Genomic DNA, 21,227 nt, shown 5'->3' on the forward strand with positions numbered 1-21,227 from the left:
GAAGAAGACAACCGCCTAGTTCCACAAATGACAACCGAGGATGCTGCACCACCTCATCTGCTCAAAATGATACATTGCAATTGTAAGACTGGATGTGGTACACCTCGATGTGGCTGCAGACGATATGGCCTACAGTGTACATCTACATGTGGATCATGCCAGCTAGAAGGATGCGAAAATTGCCCAATAATTGACATCGAAGGCGACATTGATGATGATGAAAGTGATGACGAGTAGTGTATCCAACTGATGGTGTTAGAGGATGATAAGTAAATTCTCCAAATAGTATGTATGCAATTATCTGTTATATTTTAATGTACACTGTGTTAAAGAGAGCGATACAATTTCAATTTTAAATGTGGAATAAAATGCTTTAATAAATGGATGGTAACCACTGCCACTTGCCATACTGCTGTTTGATTGTAATGGTTTTGATCAAAACATCATCATGTGATGGTAAATTATCATTTCAAAAGCAGTTACTATTATAGTAAGCCATTACAATCGTTAAACATTATTTATAGTATTTTATTCATTATTTGTATTTTCCTTAGTTACGGTTGCTAGGGTAATGCCATATTTATAAAATATTATCATCAATATGATTGCACATGAACAAACAATGCACATGCACATTTTGAATAAGATTGATAGACCTGAAAACATTAAATTTTATTTTATTAATTATTTAATTTTATTTATTTATTTGTTATTGTTACCATGGCAACCACATTCCTATTCCAGTGGCAATATGTTGTGTTGATATAAGGGGATCTCTCAGTACATAATTCATCAGTTTTAACATTTCAAACACAATATAACTATTTTTTATTAATTATTTTAATTTTCCTTAGTTACGCATAGCAACGGTTGCTATGGTAACATGATTATTGATAAATAAGATGATCAATGGAATTCACTTTAGTCATATGATAAATACACAAAGTTTGCCTAAGATTGATTGATATTAAGATATTTTAATTAATTTATGTTAATTTCCACTTAATTTGACCTCAAATGACCCCTTCGGAGGGTCCGATTTCTCGGGACTTTTTTTCTGTGACTAATGACATAGAGTAGAATCCAAAAACGTTGAAAAACCTTTGTACGCAATTATTTCTAGGTTAAACCTTATTTTCCATCCACTAATAATAAATCTCCGATAGAGGCAATGTGTCAAATTTTGACAAACGTTCGCTGCCTAGGCCCGTCATTTCTCCTACGAAGCTCTTCCATACACGCTTCGAGAGCGATCGTCAGCTGGTGCTGTCCTTGTTGGTGTAGACCGTTTAGGAATACACCCCGTTTAGTAGTAGGCCTAGCTGGTCGGTGGTGTTTCCGTCGTGTAACATTGGGCTCAAATTCTTCGTCAATGAGTAAAATAATGGTCGTCAGGAGAAGGCATATTTCGGCAGGATTATCGGCGTTAAGAGGCATAAGGTTTGTCGCAAGGATAAGCAGTGTAAAAGGTAGCAAGTAATTGTTATTGTAAAGAAAGATCGCGAGTAAAAAATATACAACACGAAACTAGCGTGCGAAAATGGGGTCGTAGGTTGTAAAGACAACTGACCTTAAAACGTAATTTCCGGTTTGTGATTCGTAGATTAAGCATTTAAGCGGTTAAATATTTCAAGTACGAACAACGCTCAATTTATAACCCGAGGCATGTTAGATAAATTTTCACTGATGAGGAGAGCCTCACTTGGGTGTAATAAAAGCTCTTAACCACAAATTCTGATGATTTATGACTCCTTAATCACTGATGTCCAGTGGTACAAGGCCACATAGAAACTGTACTTACTATAAAAATGTATAGCAGTCCCAGTGAAGCAGATTTGTGTTACAAGAACCCTGCTCTGTTTGGGTAAACAGGATACCTCATTACAATTTTGACAGGTTAAATAACCTTGGTTCAAAAAATGGGTCATGAGTTTTAATTTTATTTTTTTACAAATTTTATTTCAATTCACACTCTACCCACCTGGAATACATATCAATACGAGACAACAAGAACACCGACAAAACAAAGCATTCTAATAAACCTACAACAAACATTTCTTAATTTTTGATTTAAATAAAGATAAACAATTATAGAAAATATCAATAATGCTTCTTTTTTATAGATGTATTGTCCCCTTTTGGCATTAAATTACATTTTTTTAGGTAAATAAATGTATCCAATTTTTGGTCAAACTGGATAACTATTATGTGACATTAAAATGGCATATATTCATTTTTTATTTTTTAAGGGGAACAATATATCTTTAATGATTTATCATCTTATATTTGATGTACAGTATATGGATGTATATACGGCACTCTGGTATTTTTTTGGAAGGTAGCCTTATAAGTACCATATTATTATAAATTATAATAATACATACAGTAACAACAACAACATCTGAATGGGTGGGGGGATGATTGTTTTTGAGCTCAACTATTTATCATCGAGTCAGAAGGCAATGGGAACCCATTGAGAAATTTTAAATACCATATCTCTTCACCTTCTTCCTCTGATGTAATGACCTCTTAGTATAATGTTTCCAAAAAGACACTAAACATTTTTTTCCCTTGACCTGATATATTCTTTAATTTCTAGTGGTCCATGGTCAATTGGTGACAGCATCTAACCAGACAGCTAAAGACGGTGATGCTGAAGTGGTGATAACTTGTAATTATTCACAAGTTACTTCTATACCTGATGGAATTAAATGGGATGAAGTAAATGAAAATGGAGGAATTATCAACCCAGGAATTGTGAATAATAATAAGAAGGAAAATGGACGCTTTACGTTACACACTGATCCTGCTCGTTTTAAAGCTAGCCTGGTGATGTCACACCCTTTGAGAAACGATTCTCAAAGAATATTTCAATGTCAGATAACAACAAGAAGTGGAAATATTCAATTATCAAATCCATCTATTTTAACTGTGTATTGTGAGTAGATTTAAGTTTTGTTCTAATATTACAAGCATTGCTACCATGACATTGTACATCAATAGAAAGCTATCTTTTCAAATATATAGTTTATATTTTTTCACAGATTTGGAACAGCCACTTCTTTTTGCCTCAGGTAGTGTTATCAACGAAGGTCAATCAGTGACCTTCACCTGTAGTGTACCTGATGGTGATCATATTCCTTACATTACTTGGTATAAAGATGGACAGACAGTCAACACAAACAACCCTTCTAGATATGAGATTGCAAATAACAATACAGAGTCAGTTCTTAAGATTAAATCAGCTACTGAAGAAGATGGTGGGAGATATACATGTAAAGCAGAAAGTGATCAGTTTAAAGGAGATGATGCTAAAACAAGTGAAGGAAAAAACTTGATCATAATTGGATATAGTATGTAAACATTAGTTTAACAATACAAATATTTTTAATGGTTTTTCTATAGCTAATACAAATTTGGTGGAATGGTTGGGTTTTTTTTACACAATCATTAGATTTTTGATAATTCTTAAAATGTGTACCCAACTCTCTACTCTCTTTCCTCCTGCACGTACACAATGGTGTTTTATACATTTTTGTGGAAATAAATGAATTGAAAGATTAATTTGTATTGACAGTTGATTTTGTCACTTTTTTAGATGTCACTGTTAAAAAGCCTAATGACACAACAACACTGAAGAATTGTGAAGAAGGTAATTTTTCATTACTCATGGTAATATTTTACATTCTGCTACCAAAGTGGTTCACCTATTGTGGTTGTAAGACATTATTCTTTCTACCCTGCTTGTTCACACAATATCTCACTACGTTTGTCTAAATGCTGTTTACAAATTTAAAAAAAAGAATTTTGTCGGTTTGTAAATTTATAGGTTAAAATGATTCCTTATTTACTTGGAATAATAGCCTGATTATATTATAGTTTCTTAATGTTTTTAGTTACATTTTTATCAACTTAAGTTAGTGCCTTCTGGATCAGAGTTAAGTCTAAACATAGTCTGTTTTTGTTTGTGTGTACATTATGTTACCAAATAATTATTTGTGCATGTTGAACGGTCCTGAGATTTGGTGGTCACATCTTTTGCATCATGTCATTCATCATCATCGACTGTCCTGTCAAAGCTGCCATTAAGAAAATAATGGCACCTTTTCTCATGTCATTTTACAAAATCCCATGCACATATAACTGCCTTGCTGCTGCTTGTGCACAGTACATACAACTTGAAAGCTTGCATTATCAGTGACGAATACATATCTAGTTCCACACTTTAAATATTAAGTTTTCTTTTCTTGCTTATTACTGGCTAAAGCTTTTATATTTTCATTTATTGTATATTTATAGTATAATATAGTAATATTTATATCATTATCAAACTCATATTTGTAGCCAGTTTTGTATTGTATAACAATTAGCCCTATATATATATTAACAACAATACAATGTAAAATATAATAATAAAAACAATATATGAAATATTAAAAATGTGTCTTCATTACACTGAAGTCAAATAACCCACCCCTAATAAACAGTAAAAACATACTGTATGGAGAATATTGATTATTGAATACAATTTTCAATGAATACTCCTCATTGTGATGTTCACATTAGCTGATCTTGTCACCTTTTTTTAGATATTCATATTACTTTTACATCTGAAGATGGTTTAGCAACATGTACAGCAGAGGGCCATCCCAAGCCATCATCAGTATTGATATTACAAGAGGGAGAAGGGGTTGAGAAAGGAGAAAATACAGCAACTATAGAAATTAATGATGAGATATGTCAATCAAGTCTTACATGTTATGCAGAGAATGGAAAGCTTAATAAAACAATGACACTAGAGAATTGTACAAAAGGTAATATTGCTTGGTTTAAACATAAATTGGTTGAGTCCATTATTTATGGAAGTGTTCACTATTTAAAGGGGGGTTCCGAGTTTAAAATGAATAGTAAAAAATGTAAAATATATTTGTTTGTCTCTTGAACGGTAAAAGTTTCAATTTATATAAGCGCCCAGTGAAGCAGAACGAAGGCTGTGAAATGAGGCCAGATTACAAGTGCAGCTACGGCAAAATCACACTGTGGTTACAGAATAGGAAATTCGTGAAATGGTCAATCTTTCGACGACTCGTTATCATTAACCATATCAATTACTTTTGTAAAATTATACTTATCTGAGGTAATTTTAGTCGGTCTTCCCATTTTTAAAGTCAATTTTCTATGAAAATTCATCAAAACTGTGAAAAATTAGATATGTTTGCACTTTACGTTTGGCGATTTTCGCACTGACTTAGGGAAAGCCTTCAAATTCAATGAAGCGTAACGTATACATTCCTGCTGAGCGAGACGACGATACACGTGCTCTCTCTGCCCATGCCTGGCATCGTCACGTGATAAGCAGATACAGTATACAATACCAAACTGGTCGGGTTGAGTATACCCGTCTATAATCACAAACATGAACGATGTACAGTATTTGATTGAAGGTCGACTCGACCTACCGGAATGGTATAGATAATATAGCTCGAATGAGAGAGTTGGAATATTTGTAAACATAAGTATTGCTAATTTTAACAAGTGTAGCCTATAGTAAAAGGCCTGGTAGTATCAATTCGCATAGGGTCTACTACACTAGCTAGCTCAATTTTTAACTGGGTCGGATCGGCTAGGTCTCCTTCCTACTACCTGGTCTACTTGCTTGATGCAGTATCCGCTTTTTTGGAGAGTAAACTAGGCCTAGCTATGTTAGGCCTTCTTTGACAATTGGGACACCATACGTGCGGACGGCGATCGGACCTTGTTTTGCCTCCATATTTACAGCCAATTTTGTAGAACGTTTTAGGTTTAGAATAGATTGTTAGGAGTTTGGTTGATAGGATGGGTTTGGAATCCACTGAGTTTTGTTATTTATGGGCCAATCGTTTAGTAGTAGGCTAGCTATAGGCCCATGATATTATGGGCCCTAATGTTTTAACGTAGCCATCGTGGCATGGAATTCCTAGTCAGAATGACTCTCACCCATGGAAAAAAAAATGATCTAGGCTAGGCCTAGCCTAGTACGTGAAGCCGATAATACGATCTGTACTATTCGAGGTATAAAAATAGTATAATTTATGACTCCGTAATCTGTACTAAATTTTGTCAAATAAATATATGCTACTACTGTTAGTGTTATTATTACACGTTAGGCCTAGCTTAGAAAATCTACAAAAAATGTATTTCACAATGATCGGGTGGTCGTCGTTTGACCAAAGAACTTATAACACAAGAATCTCCTGTTCTTCAATTTGCATTCAAAACACAGTATCGGAAGTACAGGGTTAAAAGGTCAAACTGGGCGACGCCATTTCACAGCATGGAGCAGCACCCCCTCCAAACTAGGAAGTCAATTACTCTACCCCCCCTAGAGTATTAGCAGATTCCCTCTATGATTTTGACTTTCTAATTTGATGCGGGCGCCCTACTCCTCAGTCAATTACTCTATCCCCGGGCCCCTAGAGTATTAGCAGATCCCCTCTATGATTTTGACTTTCTAATTTGATGCGGGCGCCCTACTCCTCAGTCAATTACTCTATCCTCCCTAGAGCATTAGCAGATCCCCTCTATGATTTTGACTTTCTAATTTGATGCGGGCGCCCTACTCCATGGCTCACAATGGCGCCACCCATAGCTCTATTCTATCCCACAATGCCTTTCGAAATTGTTACGAGCTTCGGACGAACAGGAGATTCTTGTGTTATAAGTTCTTTGGTTTGACAGAGGAACGTACATGACGTCGCGAGTTTGGAATCCACTGATGACGAGATTTTGTGAATATCTCATGAATATTAATGAGCTTCCCTAAGCTGCTGAAAAACAGACTTTCCATGAATTTACCCTAAGATGTATATGAAATTTAATTTTTTAAATTTCTCGTTATTACTTCTTCATTCTGACATGTCTATATTGTTTTAATATTTTTTATTTAATAAATAAACGATATTTAAAAGCAATTTTAAACCCAGAATCCCCCTTTAAGGAACCTATTAATGTGTCTCGATGACTGTGTAGTCTAAATGTTTATTTAGTTTACCTAAATTGAAAATTGTGTATTCTGTATTGTTGGTTTTGAGGTACCTGTATTATTTGATGTGATGTTATGTCCAATTTGGCATAGAGTCAACAACTTTATTTTGCCAAACTGGCAAGTCAGCAACTTGGTCGAATGGCTTGTGCAGGCCTAGATCCAGCATAACATACTGTAGGTCCAGTATTTTGATTATTGCACATGTCAACGACTTACAATTATCCAGAAACTTACTACAGTTTCGAGAACCATCTGTGTACACGTACTAGAGGGTAAACGAGCGCATTCTATAGTAAGTGTACACAGATGATATAACAAAAAAAGTTGTCATTACCCAAAATACAATATGCTCAGGTGGTCAAACGTTCAAGACGCTACAGTAGTAGAACCAATGTCAACGACGGTGAATCGAATAACTGTTCTTTTAGCGTTGCAGCTAAAAGTTGCACGGTACTAACTACTGTAGTTATTATGGCATGAACAAAATTTTTCTTCTTTTTGCTGCCAAAAATTTGGGGGTAATTTATTAATGTGCTATTAATCAGTTCAAATTCAAAAAGACATTTATTTTCCTCCATAGCAATACAATACAAAATAATAAACAGAAGTGGTAAGGTATATTAAAAATGAAATAGATGATTGTTGGATATACAAAAGAAAAGTGAATTTAAGAAAATTGGCTATGAAGGAAGGCATAATCCCGAGAAGATGAGGAAATCTTGTGCTGGGTATGCCTATGCAAATAAAATGGATAATTGAATAAGAGAAACAAACAAGACAAAAAAACGCACACAAAAAATAAAAAATAAAAAAATTATTAAATAAATAAATAAATTAAAAAAAATAGATCAATCAAATTGTAAAATCAGAAATAAAAACTCAAAAACCACAGTAGTTCAATGTTCAGCAGCATAAATCAAATTGTGACATTCGATTGTTGTCTTTTTAATAGTTTAACATTAGGTGTTGTTTTAATTTTTTGGAAAATAAAGAAATTGAAACAGCATTTGTAATTGGGGGTGGTAAACTGTTCATCATTGATGGACCGGAGTATCTAATACTGTTTTGAAAATAATTGGTGTTGTGGATAGGTATGTGTATATCAGTTCTAGAACGTGTAGGGTAATTGTGAATAGAAAAATTTGGAATAAACATATTGTTTAAATGATTTGGAGAAGTGGAATGCAGGGCGGAGAATACAAATTTTCCTTGTTGCATTAAGTTTATATCAATGAGTTTGAGGAGATTAAGTTTGGAAAATAAATGGGAAGAATGGGACCGCGGTGGAGCGCCAGATATAATCCTGATAGCCTTCTTTTGTATAATTTGCAGTTTACTGAGGTTGGATATGTAAGTATTGGCCCTGACAATGTTACAGTAGCTCAAATAGGGAAGAATGAGGGAGCAGTAAGTTGTTTTGCTCGCAGCAAAAACAGGCCTTTACAAAAAAGATACTTTTCTATTTCAATGGAAAAAGTGAATTTCTTTTCTTGTTACTGCAGTTAGTATAATTTTTTGTTAGAATTACAGTATTGTTATAAGAATGATACTTTCAATTTCGGTACTACAGTATAATTGTTATTGATGTACTTTGTTCATATTGTTTCAATTTTACTATTGTTTTGTTTAAATATGTTACCATTTGGAGGAAATATATTTTTCACAAAGTTAGCGGAATAGGCTTAACTTGATTTAAACATCTTACAGGAAATTATCAGAGTTATTTTAGTACCATTTAATTTTATCAACTTTTGAAATTCTTTATCCTTCGTATAGCAATTTTAGAAACATATTTGTGTTCAAGTAATCTGAGTTAAAGTTTCTTCTTTTTTTTCTGTTCTGTTGTGTGATCAGAATGCAGCCAAGTATTGAAGATCTCTAGCAATCAGATTAATTTACATTCACAGCTGATCTTGTCTCCTTTTTTAGATATTACTGTTACTTTTACATCCGAAGATGGTTTAGCAACATGTACAGCAGAGGGCCATCCCAAGCCATCATCAGTATTAATATTACAAGATGGAGAAGTGGTTAAGAAAGGAGAATATAAAGCAACTATAAAAATTGATAAGATGTGTTATCTTACATGTTATGCAGAGAATGAAAAGATTAATGATACAACAACACTAGAGAACAGTAAAGAAGGTAATACATAGCAAATTTATAACTGGTATAGTAGTGTAGTATTCCTCAATAATTATACTGCAACCCTATGGTAGCCACAGGGCAGCTCCTACTTTGATTGACAGATTCAGACCTGTACTAAATTACTAACATGTGCAATACACTTTATTTGTATAATATTAATAAGTTCTAAAGTGTTTTGAACTTTAGTACCAATTCGGCTCCCATAATGAATCTGACTTTGTCAGGGCGTGATATACTTTGAGAATGTTTATACACGAGTGGGTTATTGCATCATTGATGCTCTTGTTTACAATAATATTTTCCTTTTGCAATTGTAAAGGAAAAGTTTGCACTATGCATAAAATTGTGGAAGTGGAAATTGTAAAATCAGGAATCGATTACATCGAGAGAATTGATAATAAGGCCTATTATTTGCTGAATAATAAACCGGGTAGCCGAGTTGTGTTACAGTAGGTCTGTAACTGCTCGCTATCTGTGTCCCGTTAAGACCTGGATGTTGAAAGCTGTTTAAATTGTGTTTCTTAAGTTGTGGATTTAAAACATTTTACAAGATGTTTAGGCACCGATGGTTATCCTCTATTAATACTAATTAGACCTGTATTTATTTGAATAAGACACCCGCTCTCCTCCTCCACCCATAAAACACCATTTGGAATCATTCACACAGGCTTCCACATCAGGCACGACCCCCCACCCCTCCACTTTCCCATCTAGTCAACGTTGGTCTCTAATCCAACGTCCATACACGTCAGTATTGTATTACAACACAATTAGGCCTATTCTATTAGTATAAAATCCATAGACTGCAATATGCCTACCTACAATTTACCATGAAGTAAAGATTCTTTTAAAGATTCTTTACTCCATGAATTTACCATGCATTTCTTATCCTCTTATTGTATTAATCATTTTTGTTGTATTTGTTCATATCTACAGGAATCTATTTGATTATAAATGTTACCATATATTACGCCACTCTCGAATAAGCACCCCCTTTAAATAAATGCCGCCAATAACTCATGGATATTAAAAACCAGATGAACATTTTTAATCTATTTATTATTCTATCTACCGTATTGTTCCTAATAAACGCCCCGCCCCTAATAAACGCCCTCCCTCTTCATTTTTTGTTCATTTTCTAATTAACACACCTTAGTGCTCAATCTATTATAAACAGAGGATTCTCACCTTTAGAATTGGTTTTCAGCCCGGAAAGTCACATTTTTCAGCGACTGTGATAACAATGTACGCTAACAGCGTGACAAACATGTAGGCCTACACCGGAGTCGTAGGGTAATTCGCGCGTGTAGGACACTGGATGTTTTTTTTAATTCGCGACAACATACATCGCTGGTCTTTAAAAATCAGGAAAACAACAGGGATCAGACAATCGCATGTTTATTCACACAACACGGAATTGATACAAGGCGTCTGGTTCATGAAGACCTTTCAAGTTGTTAGAACTTTTCATCAAGTTGAGGGCGGATGTCAATAAAGGTGCGCGCGACCGTCTGAAGCAACTTGTTTAGGGTAGGTAGGCCTCATATAGCCTAGGCTCTATTTAAGACTTTTACCTTTCACCCCTAACAAACACGCCCCCCCTTTTTTAAAATGCAACGCCCCGGGGGCGTTTATTAGGGACAATACGGTATTCATTTTTGCAGGTCATTATAATGTCACATCATTTTTTTTTTTTAATGGTTGTGGTTGTAATTAATTGTAATTGTAATTGTAGTAAATAATTTTAATACAACTCAGGTTCAGGATCATCGTACATCGTACCGATTTGTTTTGCCATGGTTGTTGTTGTTGTCTTGACTGTTGTTGTGATATGTTTACTGCTTTGTAAGTAATGTACCTCTCTAAATTATTACTTTTCTTTTCATGTATTATTATTATTGGCATAGCATTCGCTTAAAGATTATTCTTGATTTATTACTCTTAAATTTCATATATTCATGGATATTTAGAGCCTGTTCAGACCTACACAGTTAATGGTAATTGGCTTGCCTCTTGTAGTAGTAAACTACTATTGTGTATGAAAAAAATTTTTTTTTTTAAACCCATTGCACAACATTTTTAATATTGCTACAATCCAATGTTTTACTGCGAGTGTGATTTAAATAAGCAATATGAATATAAAATTAATATTAACAATATTTTCATATGTTATTGCTAAAATATTTTCAAAAAATTAGGCATAACTGGTTGGTGGCCTTAGTTGATGCGTCTGCATATGCAATTAAAATCTGGTAATGGAAAATTTATCAAAATAGCGCACTGTTATTTTTCTTGCTGGCGAGCCTAATAGTATTGAATCACTTTTTTTCTATTCCATGGTTGTTATATCAATGAAGGCAAGAAGAGACCTAGCAGCAGGTGAGTTTATTTAAGCAGGTTTTAACGATGGCACATGCAAGCGAAATCGGACATAAGTCGCATGTGTAGATTTGTAGAGACAGCCAAAAACAACAAAAGGCTGAAATATTAAATTTTTTTTTATTTTTACAAAAAATGATAGCTGTTAGTGTTACAGTATTTATTTACATTACCTTGGTGTTTTTCTATTTCGAGACAAATAAATAAATAAATGTTAACATTTTGTGTGGTATGTTGGTTAAAAAGATGGTGTAAATTATGTATGATTTTTTTTTTTTTTTATGCTTAAATTGAAAGTGTTTCAGTGGCTTGTTTTTAATGAACATTTTGCATAATAATAGAACAATAGTTAATTAACAAAGGTGCCAAGTTTCATTGAAATAAAACAATTAGAATACCCTTTTGCTAAGGCATAAACTTAAACGCCCTGTTTATTTTTTTGTATTTGTCATTTCCTGTTATTTAACTTTAAAACCATCTTTTTCGAAACACTGATTGTAACAGCCAAAATGTTACACTGAGATATCTCTGGAAGTAGACATGGTATGAAAGATATTTTTCAGCATTTTAAATCTTGCATTATGTAGTTTCTGTATTTTTGAAAATCTCAAATTTGAAAATTCCGACTTATGTCTGATTTCCCTTGATTGTGCCACATATGCATTGTACAGATAAAATTAAAATAATAACTAGATTTTAATTCGTCATTTTGACGAATTATTGGTGATCTTTGTGATTGAAGATAAAAGCACAAAAACTGTTGGTTATCCATGCAAACGCAACATGCATGTATCTTAAAATATATAAGGGCAAAAAGTTGATGCGTACCATCTTATTGACCTGAAGTATATACACTAAATTGTGTCTACAGAATGTGTCATATAGAATATGCAGAATATTCTGTATATACTACAGTGAACTTTTTTTTACATGACGTCATCAAAGTAAACATGAATTTTTGAAGATAATTGAACATATTAGAATTTGGAAGAAATGGATTCGTGCTCTTTTAAATGTGTAGAACTATGACAAAAGAGGTGAAAATCATACTTTTTAAATTCAGCTGGCCACCATGACGTCACAACATCTGATAGGCACATTTTTTACACAAATTTATATCTACAAATTTAACAGCTTCCATAATAAACATAAGGTCGCTTGTTATTCTGATAAGATGTGATAGCTTCAATATACAGTATATAGGTAAAATTATGCGACCCACATTATTCAATTTTGTCGACATGATGTTTTATCAAATAAAAAACTGTTGTGCTGTAGCCCATGAGAAAGATAATTGCTTGAGCAAAAGCCTATTGAATTAAATGACGAAAGACAAAAAAAAGTTCAGGGGGCCATGTGAAGATGTCACAAAATGTTGTACTTATTGGCTTTCATAATAAATTTTAAAAAATAGGGGTCACCTTTCATTATGAGGAGCTACAGAAATTTAAAATTGATTTTACACAACACCTTCAATTAAATTGCCTATTGACAAGCACATGATTTTTTAAGTAAGATATTTTCCACTTGGACTTTATAGAAATGAAAGGAATTTGGCACAAAAAAATTCAGTGAAAAAACGGAATTTCTTGAAAAAAATGCGTGCACATACATTTTTTTTTTCTTGATCCCTCAACTGAAGTTTATGTGTAGTGAATTTTGAAATTGAATTGAAATTTATATTTATACTGGGTAACCTCTTCAGTCAAAGACTGGTCTCCCAGAGGGCCCAGTTGGTGATCAGTGGCTGTGATGTACTAATACACCGGGGTAACCCCCTACTCGTCTCGAAAGATGTACAAGGTTCTTTAAAGTGCACACGAGCTAGATGTGTACACTGGACCTACGGTTTATAGTCCTTATCCGAGAAGACTCGTTCTACCACCAGAACCATGGAGTGAGTGAGCCTCGAACCCCTGCCGATGTTATGGCTACGTAATTACGGTTCCACTGTCTTAACCGCTCGGCCACTCACTCACTAATTTAATTGATATCTGACAAGCAATGATTTATATGGTGATTTTACAAAATAGCAACCTGATGATGTCACGGTCATAGCTTACTATGGCCAGGTTTTATTATGGGGAAGATATTGTGAAAACCATTGAGATTGAATTTTTTAAATAATTGGTACACAAAAATCTGTACAGAAAGAAATCAAAAGAATAAGATTTAAGATCACTTCTATATATAAATTTATGTAAGGGCAAAATTCAGTAAATCGCGCGTTACTTCTAGAATTTTTACTCGATGGTATACAGTATAATATAAAGTTGTTTCATACTTTTGGTACTGAATTTAACCACCTTACGTAACATTTGTTATTGACAATTAAAACGAATTTAGCTTCAACGATTTGCTCCAAATAGGGGTGTTTTCTGACCACTGTCTAATGGATGTCTATGCTGAAAATACCCGTATACAATAATATGAGGATGCTTTGCATTTACCTATCTCCTTCTAAGATAATTACTTTTGATAGCTGAAAACCGGCTAAACAGCTTGAGTACAGCATCATAATGTTGAAGTCAAATTAAATTTCTTTAAAAAATACTATTTTAATAGGTTTAATATTCGTTTATACAAATGTATGGATTGGTGATGAATGCAGGTAAATTTATGGGCCCTTGGAGGATAAACTTAAAACCTTTAGATATAGTATTGCACTACTGTAGTTAGCTATACGGGATTGATAGTTGTTTTAGTATGTTATGTTTTCAATTGATTTGGTTTTATCTTCTTTCTTTTGCCTTTACACTTCTCTGTATCTAAAACTTTTTTTTTTGTATTTTATTGTTAGCACCTTTCCATTTAAATGAATGCTTATAGTATAGTCTACATTTTTCCAGGGAAAGTGATTTGCAACTATTTCTTGTAAAATGATCATGATTTTCATTAGAAAATTTAAAATATGATTTAAAGTATTCAGGTACATCTTCATTTAAACACTTAAACACTAACGATGATCGTTTGAGATCAAATACATCACAAAGGTTTAACCAACCAAGTGATGTGAACATATCTTTAGAAGGTGTGAGGAAATGTGCATTTAATATTAATCTTAAAGTTGATTTAAAGTTTACTGATTAATAAAGGGTTTAAGGATGGAAAGAGTTGCAAATACTTTCTTGGATACTGATTTCACATGGTCATGCCAAGTTAACTGGTCATCAATAACTACACCAAGACATTTAAATGTATTATCTCTATCTAATTCATAATTATTTACATTAATCTTGAAATCATGGTCTGATAATCAGCGATTTGTACCCAGAAGCATAATTTTAGTTTTCTCAATATTTATATTTGAATTTATTCTTTTTTATCCAATGGCAGATGTTTTGGATATCTTCAGACATGGAATTTTCAATATTGCAAACATGTTTGTCAGCAATAGATAATGTGGTATCATCAGCAAACAATGATATACTGCCATGAGAAATTACTTGTGAAAGATCATTTATAAAAATAAGAAAAAATAGAGGTCCTAAAATTGAACCTTGGGGTACACCTACCGATAAATTCATTGGTTCAGATATCTTACCATTAAAGAATACACTTTGTTGTCTATTTGATAATATGATTTAAACCATTGAAGAGCATGTGATGAACAACCTATATTTTTAACCTTTTCTAATAAAATGGCATGATTAACAGTGTTAAATGCCTTTCTCAGGTCTATAAAGGCAATACCTGTAAGTTTACCCTCATAAATATTTTTTAACCAATTGTCAGTCATTTGAATCAATGATGTTTCTGTTGAATGACATTTTCTGAAACCAGATTGATTATTATCTAAAATATTAAAATAACTTAAAAAATCATAAAGATGCTTGTGTACAGCTTTTTCAATACATTTACTAACACATGATAGTCTTTCAGAAGTAATAATTCCCAGGGTGCTACATCTATGAATTACCATGTCTATATATTCGATCCTGTAAACGACACCAGTTTTTTACGCTGAAATTACTATGTGTATTCGAGAACCATCTGTGGGTACGAACTAGATGGTACGAGAGTGAAGCAAGCGTACCATCTAGAATACTAATAATATTATTTCATAAAACCTCATTTATAACATACTCTATTGTATTGTGGTAATTCTACAGAAGTAGTAATAGTACTGAAGAAAATCTGGAGTTGAACAATTTACCAGAACACCAAGGAACATCTGGTGGAAATGCAGAAAATGTTTCTAAATATGAAGGTAAACTTAGCCATTATTATCTTTAATAACATACAGTAGATAAAAACTTTTGAAAACCATGTGTTTAATTCCCCTACATTTTATAAATTAAGGGTTATCCTTTTCACATTTGCTCACCATCTATTATTGAGACCACTTTATTTGTATTTTCTTTTTAGTGGTTGAGAAAGATTATTTAGAGAGTATATTTAGGAAATAGATCGGCCATCTTGTAATTCTTTAACATATACAATTATAAATTTAATTATTCATGATTTCTGCCTTAACCTGATATAAAAATCATAAATTTAAGGCAGAAATCATGAATAATGCATGATCTTAATTCTATTTTCACTAATTTGGTCTCACCTAAAAGTGGTCTCAACATATTAAACATGAAATGTGGAAACCTGCAAAGGACAGTAGTCTAGCCTAATTACAGTTTATGAATAGCATTCACCTTTGATTTTGGTTATAAACGAATTATAAAAGTGAATTAAGACAAAAATAGTGACTTTGAGATACATTTATTGTTTTACCTAATTTTGCCAAATACCATACTGTTTGGTATCGTTAGATAGATTTCACTTCAGAGCTGTTACAATGTTTAAGAATGCGCCATCTGTGTCAAATGTATAGTTTGATTAATTATTCTACTACACACAATTTATATTGCAATAACTAAAATCATAATAAAAAAGAGATGTTAGACGTTAACAAGCTTCTTCATCTTGTCTTTTTTATGTCAACCGGTAGAGAATTGCATAAGGACTAAAAACTGATCTATGGCAATATGATTTTGGACAAAATTGATTTTGGTGGGAACCCTTTAAACTTGTTCTAAGTTCACTGTAGTAATAGTGCAAATATTCGATTTTCCGTGCTTCTTTTAAATATGACATACAGAGCTAAAGCCAATGGAAACTAATTTCTTCTGAGCTGTGGAAGGATTAAATTGGATCGTCCTGAATGTATTGTAATTTTGCACAGTATTTTATAGGTTTCGAAATAAAAAGGTGTGTCAGTTGTTCGTAATTAGACCAAATTTAACATTGAAATTATTGAAAGACATATTATGCTGTACCCAAAAAAAACATAATATACATATGATTTTGAACAGTATATATAGCAATTATACCATATACCGTAAAACATTTTTAGTACTCTCAGGTGGTCTTCGAGATAGGCTTTACCTGCCAATTTTCAATATTGTGATCAAAATACAATTTTAAGCTGTAAAAGGGATGTACGATATAATTCGATCATACATTATATCTGTATCATTCGGGCATTAAATCACGTTGTTACTTTGATATTCAAATAGGCTATCTTGAAAAGACCACTTGAAAATAAGCATAGTGGGCTTGATTTCGAGGGTGCTTCTTTTTTTAGATGTGTGCTTTTCAAAATTAATCTCGGGCTTCTTTTCAAGGTTTTACGGTATATTTATTTATTTGAAAATGAGGAAAAGATTACTGCTAATGTACATTGTTGAAACAGATTCAGAATTTGCTGCAAAGATACCATAGTGATTTGACAATCAATTCTGTGTCATCTTTTCATATATAGTTTTTATTGCAAATAATAACTTTGCATTTTGTGACATACAAGTCCTGTAAGTGTAATGCAGTAGACTATGATATGTTCATAAAATAGGCCGGCTGTTCCAACTTTGCTTTATCAATAATGTTCCCATATAGTTATTATTAAATTGTTTGCTCTCATAGCTATAACTTGTCTAAGACTATTTTATGTATTATTTTTGTTTTTTCAGACAAAAATGAAATGTAATGGTATTTGATGATTTTTTTTTCAAGAATTGAATGTGCATTTACTGAAAAAAAACTATGCTTATGATTTACTTGATCAAATATTTATTATTATATTTAAATAGGAATTAATTTAAAACTACACAACACAAAATGTTTTGTATGTGTAAAAACATAGTTAATACAAGAATGGCTTTATCATTATAATATTCAGTATTCATTTATCAATGGTCAAACACAGTAAAATATGTACATGGTTTGAAATTGAATTGAATTTTCTTTCCAGTTAAGTTTATCATCAATTATTGTATCTAAATATGTATGATGTTTTACAATCTCATGTTTTACAATCTCAACCTTATCATTCATAATTGTCAGCTCACTGTGGTTTTTATAATAATACTGTATACCATTTTCCTTTCAACATGTTACTGTTGCTAGCCTACTTTTCTTGCTGTATTTTACCATGATGTATCTTCACTGTGTGATATTTGAATTTTTTCTGCTATCTTTTGCCATATATTAAACAGGTTTCTTCATTGCTGGTTTATTTTTGTCACTGTCTTCTACAATGCATTGATATTACCCATATTTACATTCTTTTTCATACAATTCATTTTCATTACAGATATGCCATTAGTCATACACTGTATTACAGTATACAAAATCAGTGTGAATTCATTCTGCTGTTGTTGTTAAGTAAGTTAGGAAAGGAAAAGTATGATTAGAAGTAAACAGTGAAATTTTAACACAAAAGATTTCATAATTTCCAACTATTTGTTCATTTTAATATAAATATAATAATCCTATACAGTATATTGTATGTGTTTTCCTGATGAATATTAAAGCAATTGAGTTTAGATTACATTAAGAGTTTCATCAAAACATTATACAGGTAAAATATTATAACTGAAAACATGAATTAATATTATTATAATCCTCATTTAATTATATTATATTTTAAGTATATTGTATTGTGGTAACCTTACAGAAGTGGTAATACAAGTGGTAAAAAGGGCAATAGAATAGATGATACTGACAGTGTACATGCCCCTGTTGAACCTAAAGCTGATCATGAATCTAGGAACAGTGCAGAGGTTGGCTATACGTATTTGTTATTACAGTACTTAAAAATAAAATATTTAGAAATAAAAAGCTGATAGTTGTAGAAATTATTTTTGTTTTATACACATCCACATTATGTAAATAATTTATTTGTTGTTTTTTTACTTGGATTTCAATTTAAGCCACTGCCGTTTTATTAGTTTAAAAAAGTGAAATTTTATTCAAATAATAATCACTAAATTTATGGTGGTGTATGAACAAAATGTGAACATGCCATAAATGTTGATAAAAGAGTAGTTATATATTTATCCATGTACAGAAATTCAAATAAGACTGAATCAACTTTATAAGAATGAAACACTATATATATTTTTTCTTTCAAAGACAAATCCTGATGATGAAGATGAAACTACTAAACCTTTATTGGAAAATGTAAAGAAATTAAATACTATTGAAGAGGAAGGTAAACACCGTTTAAAAAAAAATAAGATACAAACTGTTACAAAGTTTAATGTTATGTTTTGTTTTTTTTTAATGTTTTTTGTTCATTTATCAAATATTCTTAATTACATTAAATATATTTCATTTTACCGAATGGACTTTTTTTCCATTGCATGAATATAAAAGCATTCATTATTTGTTTTTATAACACAATTAATTCACTGCTAAACCAAGGCCTAAACCATGTGAAAATGCAGCCTTCAATGTTGGACACGGGGTAGAACAATTATAGACGACGTAAGGGCAAAATTATAGTAAACAATGTTGGTACATACTTTTGGTACTGATTTTAACTACCTACTGTAACCCTCTCAGTATGTTATATTTTGCATGACATAGATATACTGTATTTATTCAAATAAATGATACCTCCCCCCCCCCTCCTAATAGACACCACCCACATAACTTTATTTTTTTCCTCAAATAAACACCCAGCCACATGCATACAGTATTGTATTATAACATTTAGGCCAAGCCCCAGAAACCTATATAAATATACATACTGTAATAACAGGAATGATCTCCCACTAAAATAACAGATGTGACAGTCTTGTCTATTCATATGTTTATTTTGCTTTGCGTTTCTAGAAAATTCAACTAAAGAGCAAGCAAGACGGAATTGTTTTGATAAAAAATCATTTTTTAACCAAAAAATAGATAAATCGGATTAAAAAAATCTAGGAAATGCTACTGAAGGTAAACTTTAAAATATCTTTAACACTTTTTTATACATAAACGGTGGAATATGAAGTTTAATGTTATGCTTGTTTTTGTTTTTTTGTCTTGTGTGGGTTTGACCCACCTTTATTATAATACTCTGTTAAAATATTATATTTGTAAGCATATTTTTTCTTCTCATTTTAATGTTACGTTAAAAGTAGTTAAAATATAAATTAAAATATATTAAATAAGTAACAAAATGGCAATAAAAAGACGATAAAAATTGATTAAAAACGTACTATTGACAGTTGTCATTATTCTATAATGTTCGTGTTCGTGTAGAGAGGCTATAAACTCAGGGGAGGAATATAAAATACCCTCTTTTTTCACCAAGACAAAAATGGATGAGATGAGTAAGAAGAATGCAAAAGTTTGAAAATAAGATAGTTAGAATGGAATGATCTCTTAATGGAAACCGTAAGGTTAGAGTCCGTACACTGTCCAGGTCCAAGATATTATTTTGGCTCTGTGTGTATGTGCGACGCTTCATACCCGGATTGAATCTTTTTTTTTTTAAAGTATAAAAAAAAAAAAAAACTTTATACATCAATATTAAAATATTTGTATATCTATTCAATTCAATATATATATACATATATATATTACATAGCCTATGCAAATACGTGAACATGATTGGTTGAAACTGCATCACATGACTACTGCTGCGAGGTTCGTAAATCGTATATTTCCTCTAATTTTCGCGTCATTATCGTGTCCCTGTCATTTAAACATATAAAATCCAGTAAATTCTCAAGTACGATTATATTGACTGTGTAATTTTCGTGTGGCAACATTCGCGTTTGGCGATAAATAAACAAAAGTCGTCTACTGAGACTTGAACTCGCAAAGATTAGTCCACATCATCACGAGACAACGTTTTACCCGCTGCACCACCTAACTTGCTTGAAGAAATTAATCAACTAAACTTTTTAAACTATGCATACATAGCGCCCTCATTTGTTATTCGCCCTCCATAGATGTGATGAAAGACCGTTTGTGATTGGTCAATACTCACGGTAGTAACCTGGTACGCGCGGCGCGCAGAACATCCGGTGATTCGGCTCGAAGAAGATGAATTATTATTTATTCGGCCTACCTGATAATATTATTATTATTAATGTAGGCTTATTGATAGAAATTCTTGGGAATATATTTCCGAGAGCAAAATATATTCCTGAGAGCAAAATATCATTCCCTCCCTGTCAAATCTTATATTTCACCTCTAAGCAGGCAATATCTGTATAATATATCATACATACAGTATACTCATACAGGCACAGAAAAAAAAAATCAAAACGGTAAAGATGGAAAAGTTGCCACAACCGAGATTCTGCTTGATATGCAATTTTCTTAACCTTTATAACTATCAAAACGTACTAAAGTTTTTCTTTTACGTTAGCCAATTTTTGTTCAGCTTTAATAAAGTTACATG

The 21,227-nt window shown here is 32.2% G+C and overlaps 1 protein-coding gene across 1 annotated transcript; it reads left to right on the top strand.

Moving 5' to 3' along the window:
- The first annotated feature begins 425 nt into the window (after positions 1-425).
- Positions 426-19,831, top strand: LOC140057210 (neogenin-like). Its single transcript, XM_072102772.1, has 11 exons — positions 426-456; positions 2,600-2,938; positions 3,045-3,353; positions 3,599-3,652; positions 4,590-4,814; positions 8,954-9,169; positions 10,931-11,017; positions 11,530-11,551; positions 18,501-18,606; positions 18,959-19,037; positions 19,664-19,831. Exons 1-11 carry the CDS (start codon positions 426-428, stop codon positions 19,744-19,746), a joined length of 1,551 nt encoding a protein of 516 aa, XP_071958873.1. The 3' UTR covers positions 19,747-19,831.
- Positions 19,832-21,227: the final 1,396 nt, after the last annotated feature.

Source organism: Antedon mediterranea, chromosome 8 (genome assembly GCF_964355755.1).
Source record: "Antedon mediterranea chromosome 8, ecAntMedi1.1, whole genome shotgun sequence".
NCBI classification, from domain to species: domain Eukaryota; kingdom Metazoa; phylum Echinodermata; class Crinoidea; order Comatulida; family Antedonidae; genus Antedon; species Antedon mediterranea.

What these genes read in the sequence shown, in the direction of transcription:
- LOC140057210 (XM_072102772.1), top strand. Translation starts at nt 426, where the DNA reads ATGGTTTTGATCAAAACATCATCATGTGATG. An exon ending in TGTGATATGTTTACTGCTTT is followed by an intron (nt 11,018 to 11,529) that starts GTAAGTAATGTA and finishes ATATCAATGAAG; the next exon opens with GCAAGAAGAGACCTAGCAGC. An exon ending in AAGAAGAGACCTAGCAGCAG is followed by an intron (nt 11,552 to 18,500) that starts GTGAGTTTATTT and finishes GTAACCTTACAG; the next exon opens with AAGTGGTAATACAAGTGGTA.